Below are 23,258 nucleotides of genomic sequence, written 5' to 3' on the forward strand. Positions count from 1 at the left end.
GCTTTACAAAGCAATACTTGACCTTTCAGGGATAAATCCCTCTGCAACCAATGGTTCAACTTCTTTTGTTTTTTTTTCCAACAAAAGGTATGAAATGTATTGAGCCTCTTTCCTGTTGATCCTTAGATATGGTAATCCCAAAGTATGTTACTTATCCTCTTTATGCAATATTCCTGTTATCACACAGTCCAGATGCTTTGGAAAAAATATTTATCACATGAACTGCTCTATGAATCTGGTCAGCATCTTTCAAAAAGATGTTGGCATCATCTGCAAGCTGACATGATAATATCTTTGTCAGCAATAGAGATCCCTTTTTATATAGCTGGATTTAACAAAACTTGTAAGAAGTTTGGTTGGAAGCAGGAAGAAGTAAGGCGAAATTAATTCCTTCCTCCTTTGCCCTTTGCCTTGCAAGTGTATACTCGTCAGACGTCATGAAACGTCATCAGAAGTGTCCACTTAATTTGAGGGGTGAGGGGAAAGGGTGTTTTTTACGTGTTTAGACTGCAACCTATAGGCTACTCTTCCAGTTAGGTCAATTGAATATTAATCTGATTTAGTCAGTTATTGGACAATAATAAACCATTTTCTTATTTGGATAGTTATTGGACAATAATAAACCATTTTCTTATTTGGATGAAGATGTTAAGCTCGCACATTTTTATTGGAGTGGTCAGTAATTGATTTTAAAGCAATTGTTGCACAGCGCTGCGTTGGACGCGCAGGTTTAAGGTGCTGTGGATTCCCTGGGGACCAGCCTACTTTCACTCGCATCATACTGGAGAGACCGGCTTGTCAAACTACAGGTTCATTCGCACTTAGGCTGTGGTAAAGCATACACCGGGGTTTCGGCAACCGCTAAATAGTTATTGAAATGAAACTGAATGACAAATATGCCACCCACAATAAATATCAAATAGTATTATTAGGCTATTTCCATAAAATCAGGAGCTATGGATCGACTTGGTAAATGGAGTTTCAAACCGAAGAAGATGGAAGTGGAATTGGAGGATGATTTTTATTTTGATTATGATGCGTTAGAAATATCTGATTATCAAGACCCCAATGAACTTTTAGCTGCTTTGAAACACAAGGAGAAAGACGTCATTTTGGCGGCCCAGCTGGGAAATACATTGCTTTTGGAAAATCGTCAGTTGAAGGATCAGAGCGACAAACTTCATGAACAGTATGCAGACAAACTTGAGGTAAGAGAGAAGAGTCAAAAGAAACCTATTGTGTTGTACGATTATGATGAAGTTTGTGAATGTGTCATATGCGCGCTTGTTCCTATCTTCATATAAATTAAAACATGATTCACAAGCGCATCCAATTTGGATCTTGAGAAGTAGGCCTACGCAATGAGTCAATTTGTAAAATATTGTTCAAGATTCTTTCGAAAGAGTTTATAATTTTTATTTATTTATGGTAGGCTTTTCTATTTTTCTTTACATTTCTGTGCTGACTAAGCATCAGTAAATGTGTGACAATTAACTTAATAACTGAGAGAATTATAACATTATAGTTAAGTAGGTTACTGGATTCTACTCTGGCATGCTGATAATCATTCCAGACAGAGCAGGTCACAGTATCAACCAACGTTTTGACTATGTTAACAGCCATTGATATACGGTGCATTTAGCTGCACCTGCAATTACATTTGCACAACGTGTGCACGACCAATGCTATTTTATTTGCTAGGTGTTGGCATATCAAACAAGGGAAATAACAACAAACAAGTCTTTACATCATGCAAGTCTTTATAATAGAATATACTGTATAAATAGTACATTATAAAGCAGCACAATTTAACCCAAAATACCATACTTCAGGTTCACCTTTGATAATATTCACTAAGATATCATAGGTGGATGGATGGATCTAGTATTCTTAGTTGGCTACCACCATATGATAATGATCTAAGGAGGCTAGCTCTTCCCTCTTCAAAGGAGATGTCATAAGAATGTACTGAGTCTGAGCTTCCTCGGAAAACAAAGACCAATTTTATTACACACAATGCACTCTTTCTCTGCTCTCTGAAAAGCTCTTTTGTGTTTTTGTGATAAGCCTGAGTTCCACGAACCCGCTCCCCTCCCTTTCCCTCACAGGTTTGCCAATTAATATGGACATCTCATTAGAACAGCACAGAGATTTATTCAGTAAATGGCACCCACCATGAGAGGAAAATATATACAGTGCCTTCAGAAAATATTCACACCCTTGACTTTTTCCACATTTTGTTGCATTAGCGCCTGAATTTATAATGGGTTAAATTAATCATTTGGTCACTGGCCTATACACAATACCTCATAATACCAAAGTGGAATTATTTACACATTTAATGAAAAGCTGAAATGTAACTATAATGAGGCAATAACTATTCAATATCTTTTATGGCAAGCCTAAATACTTTAAGTTAAGGAGTAAAAATGTGCTTAACAAGTCACATAATGAATTGCAGGGACTCACTATGTGTGCAATAATAGTGTTTAATTAATAGTGATTTATGATTTTTGAATGACTACCTCATCTCTGTATCCCACACATACAATTATCTGTAATGTCCCTCAGTCGAGCAGTGAATTTCAAACAGAAATTCTATCACAAGGGCCAGGGAGGTATTCCAATGACTCGCAAAGAAGGGCACCTATTGGTATATGAGTAATGGGGGAAAAAAGCAGACATTGAATATCCCTTTGAGCATGGTGAAGTTGTGAATTACAATTTGGATGGTGTATTAATACACCCAGTCATTACAAATATACAGGCCTCCTTCCTAACTCAGTTGTTGGAGAGGAAGGAAACCGCTCAGGGATTTTACCATAAGGCCAATGGTGACTTTAAAACAGTTACAGAGTTTAATGGCACTGATAGGAGAAAACTGAGGATCAACATTGTAATTACTCCACAATACCAACCTAATTGACAGAGTGAACAGAAGGAAGCCTGTACAGAATAAAAAATATGTCACGTGATCGGTTCTTTCTCACAGGCTACAAGTAAAGGTGCATGTCCTTATCAAATTCCGAGGTGCATATTGAAGATATTGGAAGAACTGTCCACATTTACTTTTCGTCAGCCAACAAGATGAGTAGGCCTAACGAACAGCAAAAGCACTAGCCTATGTCAATCTACTATCACCATAGTACAAAGGTCAACTTATTCTGTGCAAAAAAATACATTTTCCAAACATAGTCTGGGACTGTTGTACAACCAGTAGCATCAAAAAAACGTTTTTACGCAATGTGACTGACGCAACAGATCATAACGTTTAGCTTAAAATGTTGATAAACTATTAGGCTATTTCTTCACATTATAAGCACAGCAATGTGCACATGGTAGTAGGCTATAAGCGCGAATGTTCCATTATCAGGCAACACCATTATCAAAGTGACCGCAATTGTGATTATGCATCTAATGCTTTTATTATAAAGGTGCATTTTATGGTGAAAATGATCTTCAACAAACTTGAAACTCACACGCTGCTTATGTATGCCAGTTAGATCTACACCCCTTGTAAAGTGAATTAATGTACTTAATTTTCAGAAGTTATTTGGCCACTTTAGTTGTGATACAAAACTTATTGAATCATATAGGCCTATGGGATTGGCTACATGAGGTGTATGACTGTGATTTGATAAAGGCATTGTCTCTTATGCTGGGCATCATTCACAAGCAATAATATATAATTCACAAGTGATAGGCTAATATTGTCACCCATCAGACTTTTCTTGATTTAATCTTGTCTGTACATACACTACCATTCAAAAGTTTGGGGCCACTTAGAAATGTCCTTGTTTTTGAAAGAAAAACACATTTTTTTTGTCCATTAAAAAAACATCAAATTGATCAGAAATACAGTGTAGACATTGTTAATTTTGTAAATGACTATTGTAGCTGGAAACGGCAGGTTTTCTTATGGAATATCTACATAGGCGTACAGAGGCCCATTATCAGCAACCATCACTCCTGTGTTCCAATGGCACTTCGTGTTAGCTAATCCAAGTTGATCCTTTTAAAAGGCTAATTGATCATTAGAAAACCCAATTATGTAAGCACAGCTGAAAACTCTTGATCTGATTAAAGAAGCAATAAAACTGGCCTCTTTTAAACTAGTTGAGTATCTGGAGCATCAGCATTTGTGGGTTTGATTACAGGCTCAAAATGGCCAGAAACAAAGAACTTTCTTCCGAAACTTGTCAGTCGAGTCTTGTTCTGAGAAATGAAGGCTATTCCATGTGAGAAATTGGCAAGAAACTGAAGATCTCGTACAACGCTGTGTACTACTCCCTTCACAGAACAGTGCAAACTGTGTCTAACCAGAATAGAAAGAGGAGTGTGAGGCCCCGGTGCACAACTGAGCAAGAGCACAAGTACATTAGAGACGCCTCACAAGTCCTCAACTGGCAGCTTCATTAAATGGTACCCGCAAAACACCAGTCTCAACATCAACAGTGAAGAGACTACTCCGGGATGCTAGCCTTCTAAGCAGAGTTCCTCTGTGTTCTTTTGCCTATCTTAATCTTTTCTTTTTATTGGCCAGTCTGAGATATGGCTTTTTCTTTGCAACTCTGCCCATAAGGCCAGCATCCCGGAGTCGCCTCTTCACTGTTGACGTTGAGACTCATGTTTTGCCAGGTACTATTTAATGAAGCTGTTGTCCCTTTATGCCATAGTTCGTATATCTCAATTGTCAGTAGAACCCACGTTTGTTTAAGCAAGTCAGCCATATCCGCTATGTTTTTTAAAAGGCAGTGGATGAGGCTGAATGAACATTTTCTCTGCCAGACAAGGCTCTGCTGATAGCCAGGTGTACCAGTGGTAATGTATTAGGACTGCTGTTGGGACAGCTTTATGTAGGCCCTAACAGTTTGTGGACACTGTTTGTCACCAATGTAGTCCAGTTAATGCATTGCTTAGTGTTGTGTAGTGGCTTTGCTGGCATGCATCTAAAAACATTTGGGGGGAGTTTGCCCCACCAAGATTTACATGCTAAAATCGCCACTGTGTGAGGGTGTTTATCTTTAAGCTCTGAGGGATGTCACATGCAGCATCTGCAGTTCGTATCCCTTTCACTCTCACAAGGTCTGAATATGTAGCAAAAACATTAAGCCTAATATGCCCAGTCGGGTATGTGAATCCTCTCCAGATACAGTCTATAAGTATCCCTGGCTTGCTCAGTGTCGAATATTGGCCACAAAAAGAAGAGCCATATAAGTATGTTAGACCATTACTCTCGTCTTCAGGAATATTTCCCCAGCTCAGCATTGAAATTAACTGGCCACCATGAAGTAATGTAGATGCGGTTATCACCCAGTCTCTCAGATTTACACTGTTTCTCTTACTGCTACGCTGTATGGAATTGAATAAGCTTCCCAGAGATGGCTGTAGCTCTTCTACATGTAGATCCAATAAGTGTCTGTAGCAGCCAGGGATGGTTCCACATTAGGAGACAGATGTTTCAGAGACCGTTTTACTGCTGTCTGTGGATGGATAGATTTAATGTAGGGCTGTCTAGGCCTCGGAGGCGCAAGAACATGGATATTGATATAAGCCAGTTGCCAAGCTGTTTTATTGGTGTACTATTATGAAATAATGATAGTTTCTATTACCTTACATGAATTATAATACAGGCCTGTGGTTATGTCATAGTCTAATCTACCATGTCTGGACTTTGATGCTGTGTGCTCTAAAGAGTTTATAGATACAATAAAAAGATAGCAGGGGTGTACTAGACTGGCAGACTGGTGAAATACCAAGTATGCATCACCTAGATTCAATAAGTACACAGTAACAGCTACTGCACAAATACTCTTAGATTTTCTAATTTATTAATTTCATGGATTAAAATGATCGAGCAGTGGTATCAGTCTCCTAATCACAGACCGAAGAGACCCCCATTGGCACGCATTAATTGTGCCCATCTGTTATGTTTTGCCCGCAGGAGCTGGAGCAGGGCAGGCACGATCTGCAGGTGAAGCTGGAGGGGTGCCAGTCTGGGTGGGTGAGCCAGGTTGTGGACCTGGAGAAAGACGTGAGGGATCTGAGTGGCCAGGTGGACAGGCTGACCCAGGCCCTGACCGACGCAGACAGGGACAAGACCAGGGCCCAGGAGGAACACGCAGAACACACCCAGTGCCTCAGAGAACAGCTCAGCACAGTGAGTACATACCACCACTTCACACCTGGGCCATGTTCATTAAGCACCAAATGGAAGAAAACTAAATGTATTTAATTCACTAGCAATAAGCCCGGCAAGGAAGGCTAATGTTTTGACGCTAGCCTTTTAGGAATGCTGTACATAAAACCTTTTTTTGACCATATAAAGTGACACATTAAAATATTTCTCTATTAAGGCAGAGGTAAAGAAAAGATAGCCATTGTAACCTAACCACTCAAGCTATGCCTGGGGTTAGAGCCAACATCAGATAAGGTGGGGTGTTACCCAATCTACCTACTGAAAATAAATGTCATGTACAAAGACCAACGCTGTATAAAGCAAGGCCACAGATATTAGGTAATACATAATAATAGTAGCTAGTAAGTAATACACAGACAGTACATATAAGCATTAATATGTAGATAAAAATCTAGATTAACCAAAGATTAAGAGAACCCACCTCAGCAGTTCAGGATCAGTTCAGGTCAGGTTGTTATTACATTAATAAGTCATTAAGGTACTTTGCCTAAAGGCAAAACATCCAGCTGGGTGGCTATAGGAATGGATGCCAACATTTTGTAAAGAATAATATGGAGAAGGATCTGAAATAATTTGTTTTTAGACTCGATAAGTCTTCAAAGCAGGGAGACATCAGTGGAAGGTTGAAAAAGGCTCATATCTGGAATTGGTCTTTGAATTGTATCAATCATCACTGGAATAAGTCGGTGAGTTAATTATATACTGAGCCATGTGGCTATGACATGTAGAAAACCCCTAGACCACGTGATGGGAAAACCACAGCTGTCAATGTCTTGTACTCAGTATGCAGTCATGTCCATGCTTCAATGTGACTCATGTTTACTTTATTTGAACTATATCCACAATGATACTTAATATTAACACTATGACACCTGTTTGTAATGGTGAGGTCCTGGGTTATCCCTATAAATGCTGTACCTAAGACTGGAAGCTTGCCGTTGCGATTAACAAGGTATTTTACAGTCTCTTATCAGTTTTGTAGGTACAGTTGAGCTTATTGGCTAAAGTAACAGTCTCTTGTGTACTAGGCTAGCAACCTTGAGTGGGCCGCTAGACTAGTGCTTTACAAACTTACAACAAGGGTGTTGTTTTGTATTGCCGAATGTTATGATCGTGACGTAAACTTACAGTTAATGAAACACATGACTAACCACTTGGCTGTAGTAAGCATGGAAGTTGAATATCTAACTCTAGTCCAGTGCACAGACATAAGGCAATGGAAAAAAGAACAGCCTCCTTTTGACTCCTCAGTAGTCTTCAGTTCAGATAGAGGAACCATAATTGTCACTCCACCCTGTGTAGAGGAAATCTTGTCTATTTATCACTCACAGTCCCCCAAAACGGGCAGGAAAAGGTCTATTTACAGGAGCTATCTCTCAATCTGAGTTCTGGAGGAGGAGGAAGTGGCGAGAAGTGGGTTCTTTCTGCTGGCTGGCTTCCACCGTGGGTGACTGAGTTCTCTGGAAATGTAAACGTAAAAGAACAGCGAGAGAGTAGTACTTCAGACGCTGTTCTTGCGGAGAGGAAAGGTTTAAAGAGTGTTTCTCGCTGACATCCTCTTACCGGACGCGGTAGTGAACGGTGGTGGTACCCCTCTCTCCAGGTGTGCAGCAGTGCCTGGCATGGTGAGTGTGTGAGAGAGAGAGAGTGGTGGTGGTGGTGGTGGTGGTGGGGGGGTGTATATAACGATACAATCAGTGAACCTAAAAAGAGATACAGTGCCTTGCGAAAGTATTCGGCCCCCTTGAACTTTGCGACCTTTTGCCACATTTTAGGCTTCAAACATAAAGATATAAAACTGTGGGACACGATCATGAAGTGGAACAACATTTATTGGATATTTCAAACATTTTTAACAAATCAAAAACTGAAAAATTGGGCGTGCAAAATTATTCAGCCCCTTTACTTTCAGTGCAGCAAACTCTCTCCAGAAGTTCAGTGAGGATCTCTGAATGATCCAATGTTGACCTAAATGACTAATGATGATAAATACAATCCACCTGTGTGTAATCAAGTCTCCGTATAAATGCACCTGCACTGTGATAGTCTCAGAGGTCCGTTAAAAGCGCAGAGAGCATCATGAAGAACAAGGAAGACACCAGGCAGGTCCGAGATACTGTTGTGAAGAAGTTTAAAGCCGGATTTGAATACAAAAAGATTTCCCAAGCTTTAAACATCCCAAGGAGCACTGTGCAAGCGATAATATTGAAATGGAAGGAGTATCAGACCACTGCAAATCTACCAAGACCTGGCCGTCCCTCTAAACTTTCAGCTCATACAAGGAGAAGACTGGTCAGAGATGCAACCAAGAGGCCCATGATCACTCTGGATGAACTGCAGAGATCTACAGCTGAGGTGGGAGACTCTGTCCATAGGACAACAATCAGTCATATATTGCACAAATCTGGCCTTTATGGAAGAGTGGCAAGAAGAAAGCCATTTCTTAAAGATATCCATAAAAAGTGTCGTTTAACGTTTGCCACAAGCCACCTGGGAGACACACCAAACATGTGGAAGAAGGTGCTCTGGTCAGATGAAACCAAAATTGAACTTTTTGGCAACAATGCAAAACGTTATGTTTGGCGTAAAAGCAACACAGCTCATCACCCTGAACACACCATACCCACTGTCAAACATGGTGGTGGCAGCATCATGGCTTGGGCCTGATTTTCTTCAGCAGGGACAGGGAAGATGGTTAAAATTGATGGGAAGATGGATGGAGCCAAATACAGGACCATTCTGTAAGAAAACCTGATGGAGTCTGCAAAAGACCTGAGACTGGGACGGAGATTTGTCTTCCAACAAGACAATGATCCAAAACATAAAGCAAATTCTACAATGGAATGGTTCAAAAATAAACATATCCAGGTGTTAGAATGGCCAAGTCAAAAAAATATAAAAAAATACAGTTTTATATCTTTATGTTTGAAGCCTGAAATGTGGCAAAAGGTCGCAAAGTTCAAGGGGGCCGAATACTTTCGCAAGGCACTGTATCAATAGTCGGTGTACAGCAGTGACTGGGTGGGACTGTATGTTTGGTTGAAGTGGTTCTATAGTACCAGGGTCTTATGGGCCTAACTGTGTGAGCTTAGCCAGAGCATGACCGTATTCTGGGGGTGAGAGGTTACCAGACAGTCAGCCTCGGAGTGTGATCACTCCAATATATCACCTTGACCTATGGTCACACAGCCAGGAAAACGGATATCCATTTCAGCTAATGCATACACTATATATACAAAAGTATGTGGACACTCCTTCAAATTAGTGGTTTCGGCTATTTCATCCACATCCGTTTCTGACAGTTGTATAAAATTGAGCACACAGCCATGCAATATCCATAGACAAACATTGGAAACAGAATGTCCTTACTCAAGAGCTCAGTGACTTTCAACATGGCACCGTCATAGGGTGCCTACCTTTCCAACAAGTTGGTTCATCAAATTGTATCAGGGTTTGGCAGATGCCAGGAGAATGCTACCAGCCCCAATGCATAATGCCAACTGTAAAGTTTGGTGGATAAGGAATAATGGTCTGGAGTTGTTTTTCATGGTTCGGGTTAGGCCCCTTAGTTCCAGCGAAGGAATATTTTAAGGCTACAGCATACAATGACATTCTAGATGATTCTGTGCTTCCAACTTTGTGGGAACAGTTCAGGGAAGGCCCTTTCCTGTTTCAACATGACAATGCCCCATAAAGCGAGGTCCATACAAGGCGAGGTCCGTACAGAAATGGTTTGTCGAGATCGGTGTAGAAGAACTTGATTGGCCTGCACAGAGCCCTGACCTCAACTCCATTGAACACCATTGAGATTAATTGGAACGCCGACTGCGTGTCAGGCCTAATCGCCCAACATCAGTGCCCTACCTCACTAATGCTCTTGTGGCTGAATGGAAGCAAGTCCCTGCAGCAATGTTCCAACATCTAGTGCAAAGCCTTCCCAGAAGAGTGGAGGGTGGACCAACTCCATATTAATGCCCATTTCTGGAATGAGAAGTAAGACAAGCAGGTGTCCACATACTTTTGGACATGTAGTGTATTTCTAGAGACCACTAGAAATGCTTACTGTTGCTGTTCACCTTGGTTGTGAAGGAAGTGTGAAAACTATGTTGATCTTCGCCAGTCAGTGACTGGTTCGTTATCAGGTTTTGCTGTATCTATGAATGTTATTCAAACAGTTGAGTGTGAGAGTAGTATTTTGACAATCTATGACTCTCTGGCAGTGTCATTGTTATTGTTTGATTCTCTATCCCATCAGCAGTTTTCTGGAATTGAGAATTGAGAACAACTCTTGGTTGATTAAATGTGTAGCCTATCTCTCTGTTTGGTAGTACCTTTTCAGAAATGACATTATTGTCCAATCTAAGTTACAGGAAAAGGTCTCCAAGGAAGTCATTTATTTTTCCAACATAAGGAAAGAAACCAGTGCACATGTCTCAACCAAGGAAGTGAAAAAGATTGCTTTAGGTCACTGGTGTGATGAATCATGCCATTCTACAGGTGAAAAATACATTCAACCACTAAGGGTTTAGCTAAGGTTTCAACTTTAGATTTAGACACCAACCAACATGATGATTTCCATGGTGATGACACCTGTTATATCCCTCACACCTGATTTTATGTTTATGAAGAATTAGACACCCTTGTTTCACCTTCGACTCAGACAGCGTCACACCACAAGGAAGAGAGAGAAGCGCTAGGAAGATTCATCATATGATGTTTGTGCTACTGCTATCTATGACTCCTCCCACCCCAGGGGAATGCTATACTTTGTCCCACCACTCTGAGAAGACCCTTGGATTCTACTACTGCGGTAGAAGTCAGCTGCTATGTGCATCACAATGTAGTCTTGGAGCTGGGGGGGTTGTTTTATTTGATTTTGTGTCCCTAACAAGTGGAGTGTCTCTCTGTGGATTCCTAATGGACCGCTCACTCCATTTACCATAGTCGGGCCAAGATAAGCCATGGACGGGACTCTGGGGTAGATTGACGCAAACGTGCATCCTTGCCACTCCCCCTACAGTGTGTGGCTACATGCCCTCTGTTTTTGTTTCTGTCTGTCAATGCTCATTCAACTACCCCAGCCTCCATGCCCCCCCCCCCCAGTAACATCCCCAATGTTCTGTGCCTAACGTGGCATGGGGATGTCACTGCCAAGACCAAGATTCCCCAGTTGCTCCATCTGCTGTGGCCCTTTCATCCTGTATTGTGTGTGCGTCTGTGTGTGTGATGGGAGCTGACATGGGCCTGCCATACTGCTGAGTCAGGGGGGCCCAGGATGTGTGTGTGTGTTTGGGGGTGGGGGTTAGGGTTAGGGGGCCAAAGAACTGGCACAGTGCCAATACATTCCTGTCTCTCTCACTTTTGTATTTGGAAATGTTTTTGTTTTGTTCCAATGAGTTCTACATTGGAACCTATGGCAGATAACCTTTTTAGTAAGGGAAAAAACTTTCCTCAAAAGTTTCGGTAAACTCTTAGAAAAAAGGGATCCGAAAGGGTTCTTCGGCTGTTCCAATAGGCAAACCATTTTTTGGTTTCAGGTAGAGCTCTTTTGGATTCCTGTAGAACCCTCTGTGTAATGGGTTCTACCTGGAACCAAAAAGGGTTATCCTATGGGGACAGTCAAAGACTCTAACCATAACCCTTTCAGGTTCTAGATAACACTTTTTCCCCCTAAGAGTTTAGGCATATGTCAATAATTGCTTACTGTGCCATCTTGTAGTTAATGGAACAACTGTCCCATGGAGAGAGGTTTTGAGTTGTTTTGTTATAACGAAAATATTTGCACATGTGCTGGAGGCAAGAACCATTCCTCTGACTGTAGTATCTGATGATGATGATTTTATATTACACTTCCTCATATATCTATACCTATTTACCTATATACCTTTTTTAGATATTTATCTCTGGATCTAATATCTAGTAACTTCGTCTCAGATATTTTCGTCTCCTGAACCTGGTGCCCTTTTCTCTGGTCTGCCCTGTTTCTCTGTATGTACATCTAATACCTCTCTCCTGCCCTTGGTGTCTGTCTGTGTTGCGGTCTAGGCAATGGAGGTGGAGAGGGCGATGACCAGTGAGCTGCAGACCCTGAAACAGGAGCTTCAACAGAAAGGCCAACACAACAGACCACAGGAGGAGGAGCTGCTTAGTGCCATGAGGGAGCAGGTAGGCTATGCACACACACACAGTTTTGTATTGCTATCCTTGTGGGGACCAAATAATTTATTCCCATCCAAAATCCTATTTTCTTTAACCCCTTAATCCTAACTTTAACTCTTAACCTAACCCTAACCTTAACTCTTAACCTAACCTTAACCCTAACCTTAACTCTTAACCTAACCTTAACTCTTAACCTAACCTTAACCCTAAGCCTAACCTTAACCACAAACCCTAAAACAATACCTAACCCTAACTCCTAACCTTAATTCTAATCCTATTTGTAAGCCTAAACCTAAACCTAATCCGTAAGCCTAAAATAGCGTTTCTCCTCTTGGCGACTGGCCACATGTTTTACTAACCTTGTAAGGACTGATACCCACAAGGATTGTTAAACACACACACACACACACACACACACACACACACACACACACACACACACACACTTACTTACTTTATCTCACCCTTTGTGTGTCACCAGGTGGTGCGTCTGTCCCAGAAGGAGCAGGCTCTAGAGGAGCAGCTGGCGAGTGTGTGTCAGGAGAACGCAGACCTACGCGACAGACTGGCCTCCCTACACACACGCTTAGCTCTACAGGACCAACACAACCAGCAGCAGAGCCAACAGGTAAACATACACAATTTTTAGTTTTGTTCCTCCTTGTTTACTCATAATGTGGTTGATTTTAGATGACGTTGACCAGACCTTATGTATCTCTCTGTGTGCGTTTCCCTCTATGTTTTTGTGTGTGTGTGCCCCTCTCTCTGTGTGTAGCTGGCGGAGGCATGGCAGGAGGCTGCGGCGGCGAGGGGGCGTTCCCAGCAGCTTCAGGTCCAGGTGGAGGAGCTGCAGGAGGAGGTCTACCTGCAGGACAGGAGTAACCATGGAAACACATCCCTACTGTCTGAGCTGGAGACCAGTCTAGACACCATGGGCCTGGGCCATGACAGAGAACAGGTAACACTATAGAAATTAGAAGACATGGGACATAAGAGACAGGGAACCCAGGACAAAGGCAAGGGTTAGCACACTTATCCTGGGTTAATACCGTTGGTACATACATTATGGTCAGAGTTAGTGGCCAAGATTGTTATGATCTCTATCTTTATACTCTTAGAAAAGGTGCTATCTAGAACCTAAAGAGTTCTTCAGAAATAAGAGACGAAAGGTTAGTGCACATATCCTGGGTTAATACCCTTGATACATACATAGTCTTAGTACATACAGTACCAGTCAAAAGTTTGAACACACCTACTCATTCCAGGTTTTTTTTTAATTTTTTTGAACTATTTTTCTACATTGTAGAATAATGGTGAAGACAAACTATTAAATAACACATATGGCATCATGAAGTAACAAAAAAAGTGTCAAAATATATTTTATATTTGAGATTCTTCAAAGTGGCCACCCTTTGCCTTGGTGACAGCTTTGCACACTCTTTCTTTCAACCAGCTTCATGAGGTAGTCACCTGAAATGCATTTCAATTAACATGTGTCCCTTGTTAAAAGTACATTTGTGGAATTTCTTTCCTTCTTAATGTGTTTGAGCCAATCAGTTGTGTTGTGACATGGTAAAGGTGATATACAGAAGATAGCCCTATTTGGTAAAAGTCCAAGTCCATATTGTGGCAAAAACCATCATGCACTATGATGAAACTGGATCTCATGAGGACCACCACAGGAAAGGAAGACCAAAGAGTTACCTCTGCTGTAGAGGATACGTTCATTAAAGTTAACTGCACCTCAGATTGCAGCCCAAATAAAGGCTTTACAGAGTTTAAGTAACAGACACATCTCAACATCAACTGTTCAGAGAAGACTGTGTGAATCAGGCCTTCATGGTCGATTTTGCTGCAAATAAACCACTAAAGGACACCAATAAGAAGAAAAAACTTGCTTGGGGCAAAACACCTGAGTAATGGACATTAGACCAGTGGAAATCTGTCCTTTGGTCTGATGAGTCCAAATTTGAGATTTTTGGTTCCAACCGCTGTGTCTTTGAGACGCAGAGTAGGTGAACGGATGATCTCCGTATGTGTGCTTCCCACCATGACGCATGGAGGAGGTGTGGGGATGCTTTGCTGGTAACACTGTCAGTGATTTATTTAAAATTAAAGGCACACTTAACCAGCATGGCTACCACAGCATTCTGCAGCGATACACCATCCCATCTGGTTTGTACTTAGTAGGACTATCATTTGTTTGTTTTTCCAGGCTGTGTAAGGGCTATTTGACCAAGAAGGAGAGTGATTGAGAGCTGCATCAGATGATCTTGCCTCCCCGATCACCCGACCTTAAACCAATTGAGATGGTTTGGGATGAGTTGGACTGCAGAGTGAAGGAAAAGCAGCTAACAAGTGCTCAGCATATGTGGGAACTCCTTCAAGACAGTTGGAAAAAAATTCCGCATGAACCTGGTTGTGAGAATGCCAAGAGTGTGCAAAGCTGTCATCAAGGCAAAGGGTGACTACTTTGAAGAATCTCATATAATATATATATATATATATATATATATTTGATTTGTTTAACACTTTTTTTTTGGTTACTACGTGATTCCATATGTGTTATTTCTTAGTTTTGATGTCTTCACTATTATTCTACAATTGAGGAAAATAGTAAAAAATAAAGAAAAACCCTTGAACAGGTGTGTCCACACTTTTGACTGGTACTGTATATCAGGTAGAACACTTTTAGGTTCCATATAGAACCCTTTTTTCTAAGAGTATATAAAGTATGAGGTGTTAGAAAGATACCGAGAGATACACAGCCATGCAATCAAAGTCCACTACCTGTATGTAATAGACATTTCCAGGTGAATAAAAAGGAGAGCAGTCTTTTCTGGTTTATTACAAGTTGCAACAGGGAGACACCACCCAGCACAGAAGCAGAGAAAATAACTGGCCTCTTGGAGACAGGCCCTTTTATATCCTAATCACACAGCACCAAATGTTCTGTAAACATTAGCCTTGTAGGAAGTTAACGCAAAAAGGCAGTGACTTTGTCAGCTTCTACAGAATCACATAGTGTCCATAGAATGTCATCAATACAATAAAACTGTGAATAATCAGTTTTTCCTCTGTCCTCCAGTCTGGCGTCCATCACTATCTACAGATATGAGAATAATCCATAACATTCAGCAACAAGTCTAGTGACATCAACCTGCACCTTGAGTGTCAGAAATTGAACACTGGCAATGATGTGTATTACAGAAACTCCAAATATGTTAAACATGGAGCTGAAATATTCCCATGACACTGTAATGGAAGAATGATACATAGCAACAGAACGTTCGAGGTATGTTATTGGTGATGGTACCTCTGTAAAGGAACACTTCTTAACTGTGTCCTGACTTCAAAGAGAAAGAAACAACAAGGGGAACATTATTTGCGAGAGCTTTGCCATTAGCTACTGAGGTGTGAATGCATTACAGCTCCTACAATTTGTAGAAAACATAGTGATAATGAATGCTTGAAACCAAGCATAAAAGGTGAGAAAGAAAGAGACATATTTTGCTAAGTTTTGACTGTCTGATTCTGTCATTATTTTGCTTTGTTTTCTTCCATACCTGGAAACTGTGATCTTTTAGTGCACCCATGAGTCATTTGCTAGCCTACATCAAGCTTCTTGGTTGAATCACCTAAGCTAGATGGATCTTTCTACCTCTAAATGTCAGAGAGCACACACAGTCATTCAAGTTTTGTGTTAAAGTAGTTATATCTATGGAAGTCTCAAAGAAAAAAACAGTGATATTTGACTCTTAAAAGCTCTAGGGAAAGACTTAAGGTAGTGAGATGAGGTATAAAACTCAATCATTGAGAGCTATAAATAACGAACACAGCACTCTACAAAGTTCCTTCCTCTGATGTCATCTAGGCCTAGGAAGTGTCAAGTTCAAGAAAATGGGATCACCAACTTTTTAATAACGTTAACCCACTTTTATTGTTATTTTCCCTTTCTTCCTCAGTAATGAGTTTGACACTTTTGAAACCTGAGGAAACGAGTAGTCATAATGTAGGCTGAGCTACACATTCACACATTGTAGTGTTAAAATAATACAGAACTCATTGACCTAACACACCATAGTCGCACCATAGTGTTATTAGTGTTAGTGTCTTTCCAATGAGTTTTTTACCACAGTGCTACTGCTTGTTATATGTGGCTGAATTTAGGTTTACCTGTGTTCAAATGTTTTTTTTTATAAACACTATCCAATACAATTTGATTTAATCTCATCTCTCTCTCTTTCTCTGTTCTTTCTGCTCTCTCTCTCCAATAGATGACCCAGGAGGTTCTGTCCATCCTGGAGCTGCTGCGACCCCTGATCCAGGTAGTGAAGACTCCAGAGAGATCAGAGTTTATAGGTCAGGAGGAAGGAGACCTACAGGCCATGCTGCTCCAGTTACATGGTGTGGCTCAGAAACTGGCCAACCACACCCATATCCCTCAGGTGAGGAGTCATCCGGGAAACCAAGCCACCAACCAGGGAAAGCTAACTAACTCTAACAATAGGCCAGTGATGTGCAGACAGGGTAGGCAAGGTAGCTTAAATAAAGCTGTTGTCAAAAGGTTTTCATGCTTAAAATCCCAAAATGTGCTAAAACTGCGTTACAAGCGCTTGTCGATCTGTGCCTACCATCCCCATCCATTCAAATCCATAAATTTTTTCATGAGGCAGAGAGAACTTTAAAATTTAAAAGCTTAAATTACAGTGCATTTATTGGGTTGGGGATACAATAAGTGTTTAAAAATGTATAATTGGTGGAAGGCTGCTACTGCGACCTTAACAACATAAACAATACCCTCATCGAACACGAAAAATCGGAATTGCACATCCAACACTAGATCACCCTCAAAAAATTGGGGGACACACGAATTGATATGCCGTTAAATGAGCAGCAAAAACAACAAGTCACCATGCACAATGCTACGGTAACCGTGAGATTTTGAAGGACCTTACTGGGAGGGGGGGGGGGGAGTTAGCGTTTCAGGGAAGCCTTATGATGAGAGTACAAGCTAATGTAATTGTGGAAACTATGTATAGTTATTGTGAACCTTTGGTGAAAAAGAGGAAAGGTTAGCTATAGTAGGTATTATATGTATTCACCCCCCTTGGATTGTTTCACATTTTGCTGCATGACAAAGTGGTATTGAAATAGATTTAATTGTGATTTTTGTTGTTGTTGATCTACACAAAATTATCCATATGGATGGATCAACAACATTGTAGTGACTCCACAATAGTGACCTAAATGACAGCGTGAAAAGAAGAATACAAATGTACAGAATACAAATATTCAACAACAAAAAAAATGCATCCTGTATGCAACAAGGCACTAAAGTAATACTGAAGAACAAAAAACACAGAAAAAGGAATATACTTTCTGGCCTAAATCCAAAGCCTTTATTCAATTCCCCCATAGATAATATACTGTATGCTCTGTTGGGAGAAAGAAAGAAAAAACAGTCTACCTTACCTGTAAGGTGCTTTTGTGCTTGTGTCATACAATACCATGTACCGGTATAACGACAGATGACTTTGGAGTTATGTCAGTGCTGTGGTTTTTGGTTTGGATCTCTGTTGAGGTGTTGTTGTTAGGAGCCTGTGGCGGGGATCTGGGAGAGGACAGGTTGGTAATGTTGAATACTTCATAGATCACAGCAGGCACAGTCTATTATTCCCACTGGGAAACCCACCTTCCCGGGAAAGTGCCTGTCAAAACAATGCAGTCTCTCCCCTAGATTTAGTGCCTACACTGGTCATAGAGAGAAAAGGGGAAACTAGACTGGTGAAATCATGATGCAATCAGACAAAACTGGAATTTAACCAAAGGATGAAACAAGAGGCACTAACAGAAGATGAAAATGAACATTGTCTACTGGAGAACCGACCTGAATATTAGATGGACAACAGGTAAAGGAGCAAGGTCAACACTGATACATAGACAATATTAAATCACCTTGCACCTTGTGTGCTGGGCTGAGCTGACTGTAAGAGGCCTCATTGTTCAGTTACCTGAGTCCTCAGTACAGTGTCCGGGTTCCCACATGAATTGCCGGCCCTAACAACAAAGGCTGGATTCATCCCCTAGGAGACAGAGACAATAACACAGAGATCAGGTGTCAGTCAGGCCTGCGTTCCATGGAGATTTAGATTTAGACACAATAAAAGGAGTTTCTGTGTTGCTGGGCTGGAGAGAGAGTGAGAGGGGTTTTTCAGTACAGTGATAGTCAGGTTACAGCTCTGAATTTCCAGTAAATACCATGAGCTACTGTTTTATAACACAACACCCACCGATCCTGTGTGTTGACTCATAGAGTAGCAGGTCAATAGAACACCCCAGGCTAGAAACAATGCCCTCTAATGTAATTTTAACCTAATTTGACAGTGTACATAACTAAGCACCACAGAAACAGAATACTCAGCTTTAGTCGTGGTTACGTTGGCTCATCTTAGTGTGTGGGGTTTGTGCTCTACCTTGTGGTCATGTTGGTTATGAGTTCTTGATACAGCAGAAGTTGAACCCAATACATTGGCGTTGCTAGTATTGGACTCAGACCAGGGTTTCAGTTCACTATTTTCTCTCTTGACCTCTCCCCTCTTTTAGATCTCCCAGCTGCAGGAAGAGAATGCTGAGCTGAGGCTGAGGCTCGGGAACAGACAGGATGAAGAAGAGGTGGCCCAACAGGCCATCAGAGACAGAGATGAGGCCATAGCTAAGTAAGTGGTTTTGCCTTTATCATTTAGTTATTTTCTGCCTTTATCGTTTAATAATTTTCACTCTTTGTAATTTCCTTCAATGTTATTTTCAAACAGCATTTAGCATTCATGTGACAGTTTTCATTTATATAGTTCTTATATATAGTTCTTGCCATTTTATGTGTACTGTAAATGTAACATATGTTCCTGTGCTGGGTTGTCGTTGGAAGATTGCCATGGGCTATGAATCTATGATCATGTCACTGTGACTTAACATGTGTTTGATCCCCTGTTTCATCATGTCAGGAAGAACCTGATGGAGGCGGAGCTGGTGAGGAGTAAGAACGACATGATGTGTCTGAACAACCAGCTGCTGGAGGCTATCCAACGCAAGCTGGAGCTGTCTCAGGAACTAGAGGCTTGGCAGGTGGGTCTCCACGGTCTCTTTGTCCATCTCTGTTTCTATCAACCCCCTTCTCTCTCTGTCTGTCTTTTGCTCTCTTTCTGTCTCTGTGTCTCACTTTATCTATCTCTATTTCTCTCCCTTCCTCTGCCCCTCTTTCACACTCCAGTAACATATTAGGGCACTTTCATAAGCTCTGAGTAAATATTAACATTGGTTTAATTAAGCCTATTGTCTTTAGGGCACCTCCAATAGTGAAAATGTACCGTAATCCTTGGTCACAGAGTCAGAATTCTAGTTTTACATAGACTGCTCTTTAGCTGTAGTGTCCCCACTGGGGTTAGGGACACGGTAACCTTTAAACAGCCCCCTAAATTTGGACTGAAGGGACCTGAACAGATTGACAGGTGGCCAAGGCTAGAAGAATCTTTCTGCTAATCTAGTCTACTGCTGAGTCATGGTGCTCGTGCGAGGCCATCTGCTGGGTGACTACTTCCATCTAGTGGTCATATGAAGGCATGGCAACATTCACTGTAACTGACCAGTTCAATAGAGATGATTTGAAACGTTCCTACAATTTCAACATCATGGTATTTGAACTGTAATTAAGCTCTTGAAGTGTATTTAAGCTCTTGTTATATCCAGCTCTTGCATTTAAAATGTATGTGAAGTCTAATGAGGCTCATTATCAACAGAGGTGTAATGTTTTTATTTATTTTCTTCAGGACGACATTCAGATCATCATCAACCAGCAGCTGAGGACCCAGCAGCAGTCGGAGCAGGTCCAAAGGAAGCCTGTCTCCAACCCCATGTCCTTCTGGAGGAGAACCAGCACAGCTTCCTCCACCAGGCCCCACCGGCCCTCCTCCTCCCCTGCCTCCTGGACTTCTGAAGCTGGGCAAGAGAAGCCCCAGTCCCCCTGGAGAGATTGGCTCCGACCAGGCAAGGTGGCACAGCCTGGCAAATAGTGAGCTGGTATGTCTGTTGCCTCACCGTGGAGGACTGGCACATAGCACAGAACTGTTGTGACCAGCTGTCCGTTGAAGAAGTCGAGTCGTCAAGGCAGGAACAAGCTGGTGGTACACTACTGAGTGGAACTATCAGTCTTTTGGTAGATAGAGTACCAAGCAGAACAGGACAGGCCGAACACTCAGTTATGTAGGAGACTTCAGTAGAGTATTAGAATTCAAGACCATAGTGTTTTGGAAACAAGGACCAGATAAGAGCCCTAATGGGCAAAGAGCTATCAATAAGTAGTTTCCCCACTGTCACTGAGAACCTAAGCACATAAAACGCATGTTAGAGCGGTTAAAGACTAGCATGGTAACGACTAGCATGACCAGGGAGTCACACACTATTATGGTGAGAGTCCTGGCAAGGAAAGATAGTTATAAGTTGTGCCTTCTTCTGCCTTATAATTATGTTTTTTTTAATTGTGAAGTCATTGATGCCTGAGATTGTAAATGTATGTGATAATGTCAATGTTTGTAAGAATACTGACAGTATTTGCTCAGGCTATTTATTTCATCCGACCTTTATTTAGGCAATGTACAGACAGACTGGAGGAAATGAGTTGATAGATTGACTGGACTCTGATAATAAGACATAATGAAGTTAGTATTCACCTATAATCCTGTTGTAAATATTTAGCTATTTAGAAACACAGTAAGATGATATCCGATCTAAGTGGTATTCCACTCACTACAGTCTGTTCAAAAGATGTAACAATATTACATGTTGCCTGCTGTCTATGCAAAATGGTTTCCATTATGTATCCAGAGAAAACAGCCTTTAGTAGAAAATAACCAAATATACAATAGGTGCTAATAAATAAACCCATGGTATACAGTATTGCATGGGTTCTCATGTGAAATGTTATGTGAACTAGATACAATATGATTTATGTCCAAAATGCATTTCATGCATTGTATTCTTACCTTATGGGTCTTTTTGCCACATAACTGAAGGGGACATTTTGGGGGAAGGGTGCAATATAGATAAACTCTAACTAGGTTGGCCATATAAGGTCATACTTATTTTGTTCACAGTGCTAGAACAATCTTTTATTTTATTTTTTTGAATCTAATGGACAGAATGCATGCAATATGTTGTCAACACATGAAGTAAGGCCTGTTCTGTTCTGACATTTGCTATTTGTTTATTTACATTTAGGTTTTAATTGACAAAATCAGTATGTCCTCAGACTATTTGATTCAGTGAAAAACAGAACAATGCTGATTGAATGACTGAAAACATCTAGTTTATTGCAGAAGATATAATGCAAACATTTTGATTCATAGTACTAATTGTTGTAATATATGAATGTTATCAAACTGCATGCATGATGTTGTGTATCATGATGTATGTAGTTTGTATTCTATATGTAGATGGCATTTATGTATTAGTGAACACAATGTCCTTTACACTGAAAATAAAGTCATGTTTCATACTTGATATCCTATGGCCTTTGATAGTTCGCTTGGACTGCATACAATACTGTGTTGCCTGCAGCACTAGTTCTCCATCCTGGTCCTGGGGACCCGAAGGGCTGCACATTTTTGTTTTTGCCCTTGCACTACACAGCAAATTCAAATGATCAACTCATCATGAGGCTTTGATGATTTGAATCAGGTTGGTAGTGCTCGAGCAAAAATAAAAATGGTTAATTCTGGTTATCCACATTTACTCCATATAGAAGCAGGAATGCTGCGCAGAAGAATTTTGTAAGTCGCTCTGGATAAGAGCGTCTGCTAAATGACTTAAATGTAATGTAAATGTAAGAAATATCAGCCCACGGAGAGAAGCACAAGATTTGAACTTCACTCAACTTTCTAGAGCAGTGGTCACCAACCGATCGATCGCAATCAACTGGTTCGATCTCCAAGGCATTCCTAGTCGATTGCCAAGCATTTCTGTAAAAAACCCAACTAAACTCATCAATAAAAGAAACGTCCCCTTTTCAGGACCCTGTCTTTCAAAGATAATTTGTAAAAATCCAAATAACTTCACAGATCTTCATTGTGAAGGGTTTAAACACTGTTTCCCATGCTTGTTCAATGAACCATAAACAATTAATGAACATGCACCTGTGGAATGGTCGTTAAGACACTAACAGCTTACAGATGTTAGGCAATTAAGGTCACAGTTATGAAAACTTAGGACACAAAAGAGGCCTTTCTACTGATTGATAAACTGTGAGACGCCTAAGACAGCGCTACGGGGAGACAGGGCGGACAATACCGCCTTGCACACTCTGGCCTGCATCTAGCAAACAAGAGTTTCTATTGGCCAAATTCAGGAATGTTTATCCTTGTTCTGTTTGCTTCCATTTAAGAAACGTTTTTAACAGAATCAGCAGAATGAATACACTCCTGATCAGTGTAAACAGAGTTCACTCTCATAACAGCCACGATGTATTACTTCTATTGCCTTCACTTGTGGACTTCAATCCACAGCAAATCAGCTGTACCTTAACAGGTGAAAAAACCATTCCAAGCCAAACCTCTACAAACAGCCTACATCGTTGTCACCATATTAGCTAAAGTAACGTCATAGTCAGCATCGCTAATAGAACTAACACGTTAGTAAACCCGCAAAAATCTGGCAGTAACTTTAGTGTACAGTCAGTAAGCAGCTACACCGGTGGCAATAAATTAGTAATACCAAAAGCTTACCTTGACTTGGAAGAGTTACAGTGTTGCTGTGTTGGAAAGTCATAGTACTACCTCTGAGCAGGATGTTTCAGTAGGCTAAACTAGCTAGCTGCATTTCCTAGCTAAGTAAGTGAAACTGGAAGTGA

General features: G+C 40.9%; 1 protein-coding gene across 1 annotated transcript; it reads left to right on the top strand.

Annotated features, from left to right (window-relative positions):
* The first annotated feature begins 654 nt into the window (after window positions 1-654).
* LOC135552887 (BICD family-like cargo adapter 1) lies at window positions 655-21,913 on the top strand. Its single transcript, XM_064984822.1, has 9 exons — window positions 655-1,208; window positions 5,945-6,160; window positions 12,245-12,364; window positions 12,840-12,986; window positions 13,134-13,316; window positions 16,636-16,806; window positions 18,965-19,077; window positions 19,363-19,483; window positions 20,185-21,913. Exons 1-9 carry the CDS (start codon window positions 957-959, stop codon window positions 20,425-20,427), a joined length of 1,566 nt encoding a protein of 521 aa, XP_064840894.1. The 5' UTR covers window positions 655-956; the 3' UTR covers window positions 20,428-21,913.
* The last annotated feature ends 1,345 nt before the right edge of the window (window positions 21,914-23,258 follow it).

This window comes from Oncorhynchus masou, chromosome 13, assembly GCF_036934945.1.
Source record: "Oncorhynchus masou masou isolate Uvic2021 chromosome 13, UVic_Omas_1.1, whole genome shotgun sequence".
NCBI lineage: Eukaryota > Metazoa > Chordata > Actinopteri > Salmoniformes > Salmonidae > Oncorhynchus > Oncorhynchus masou.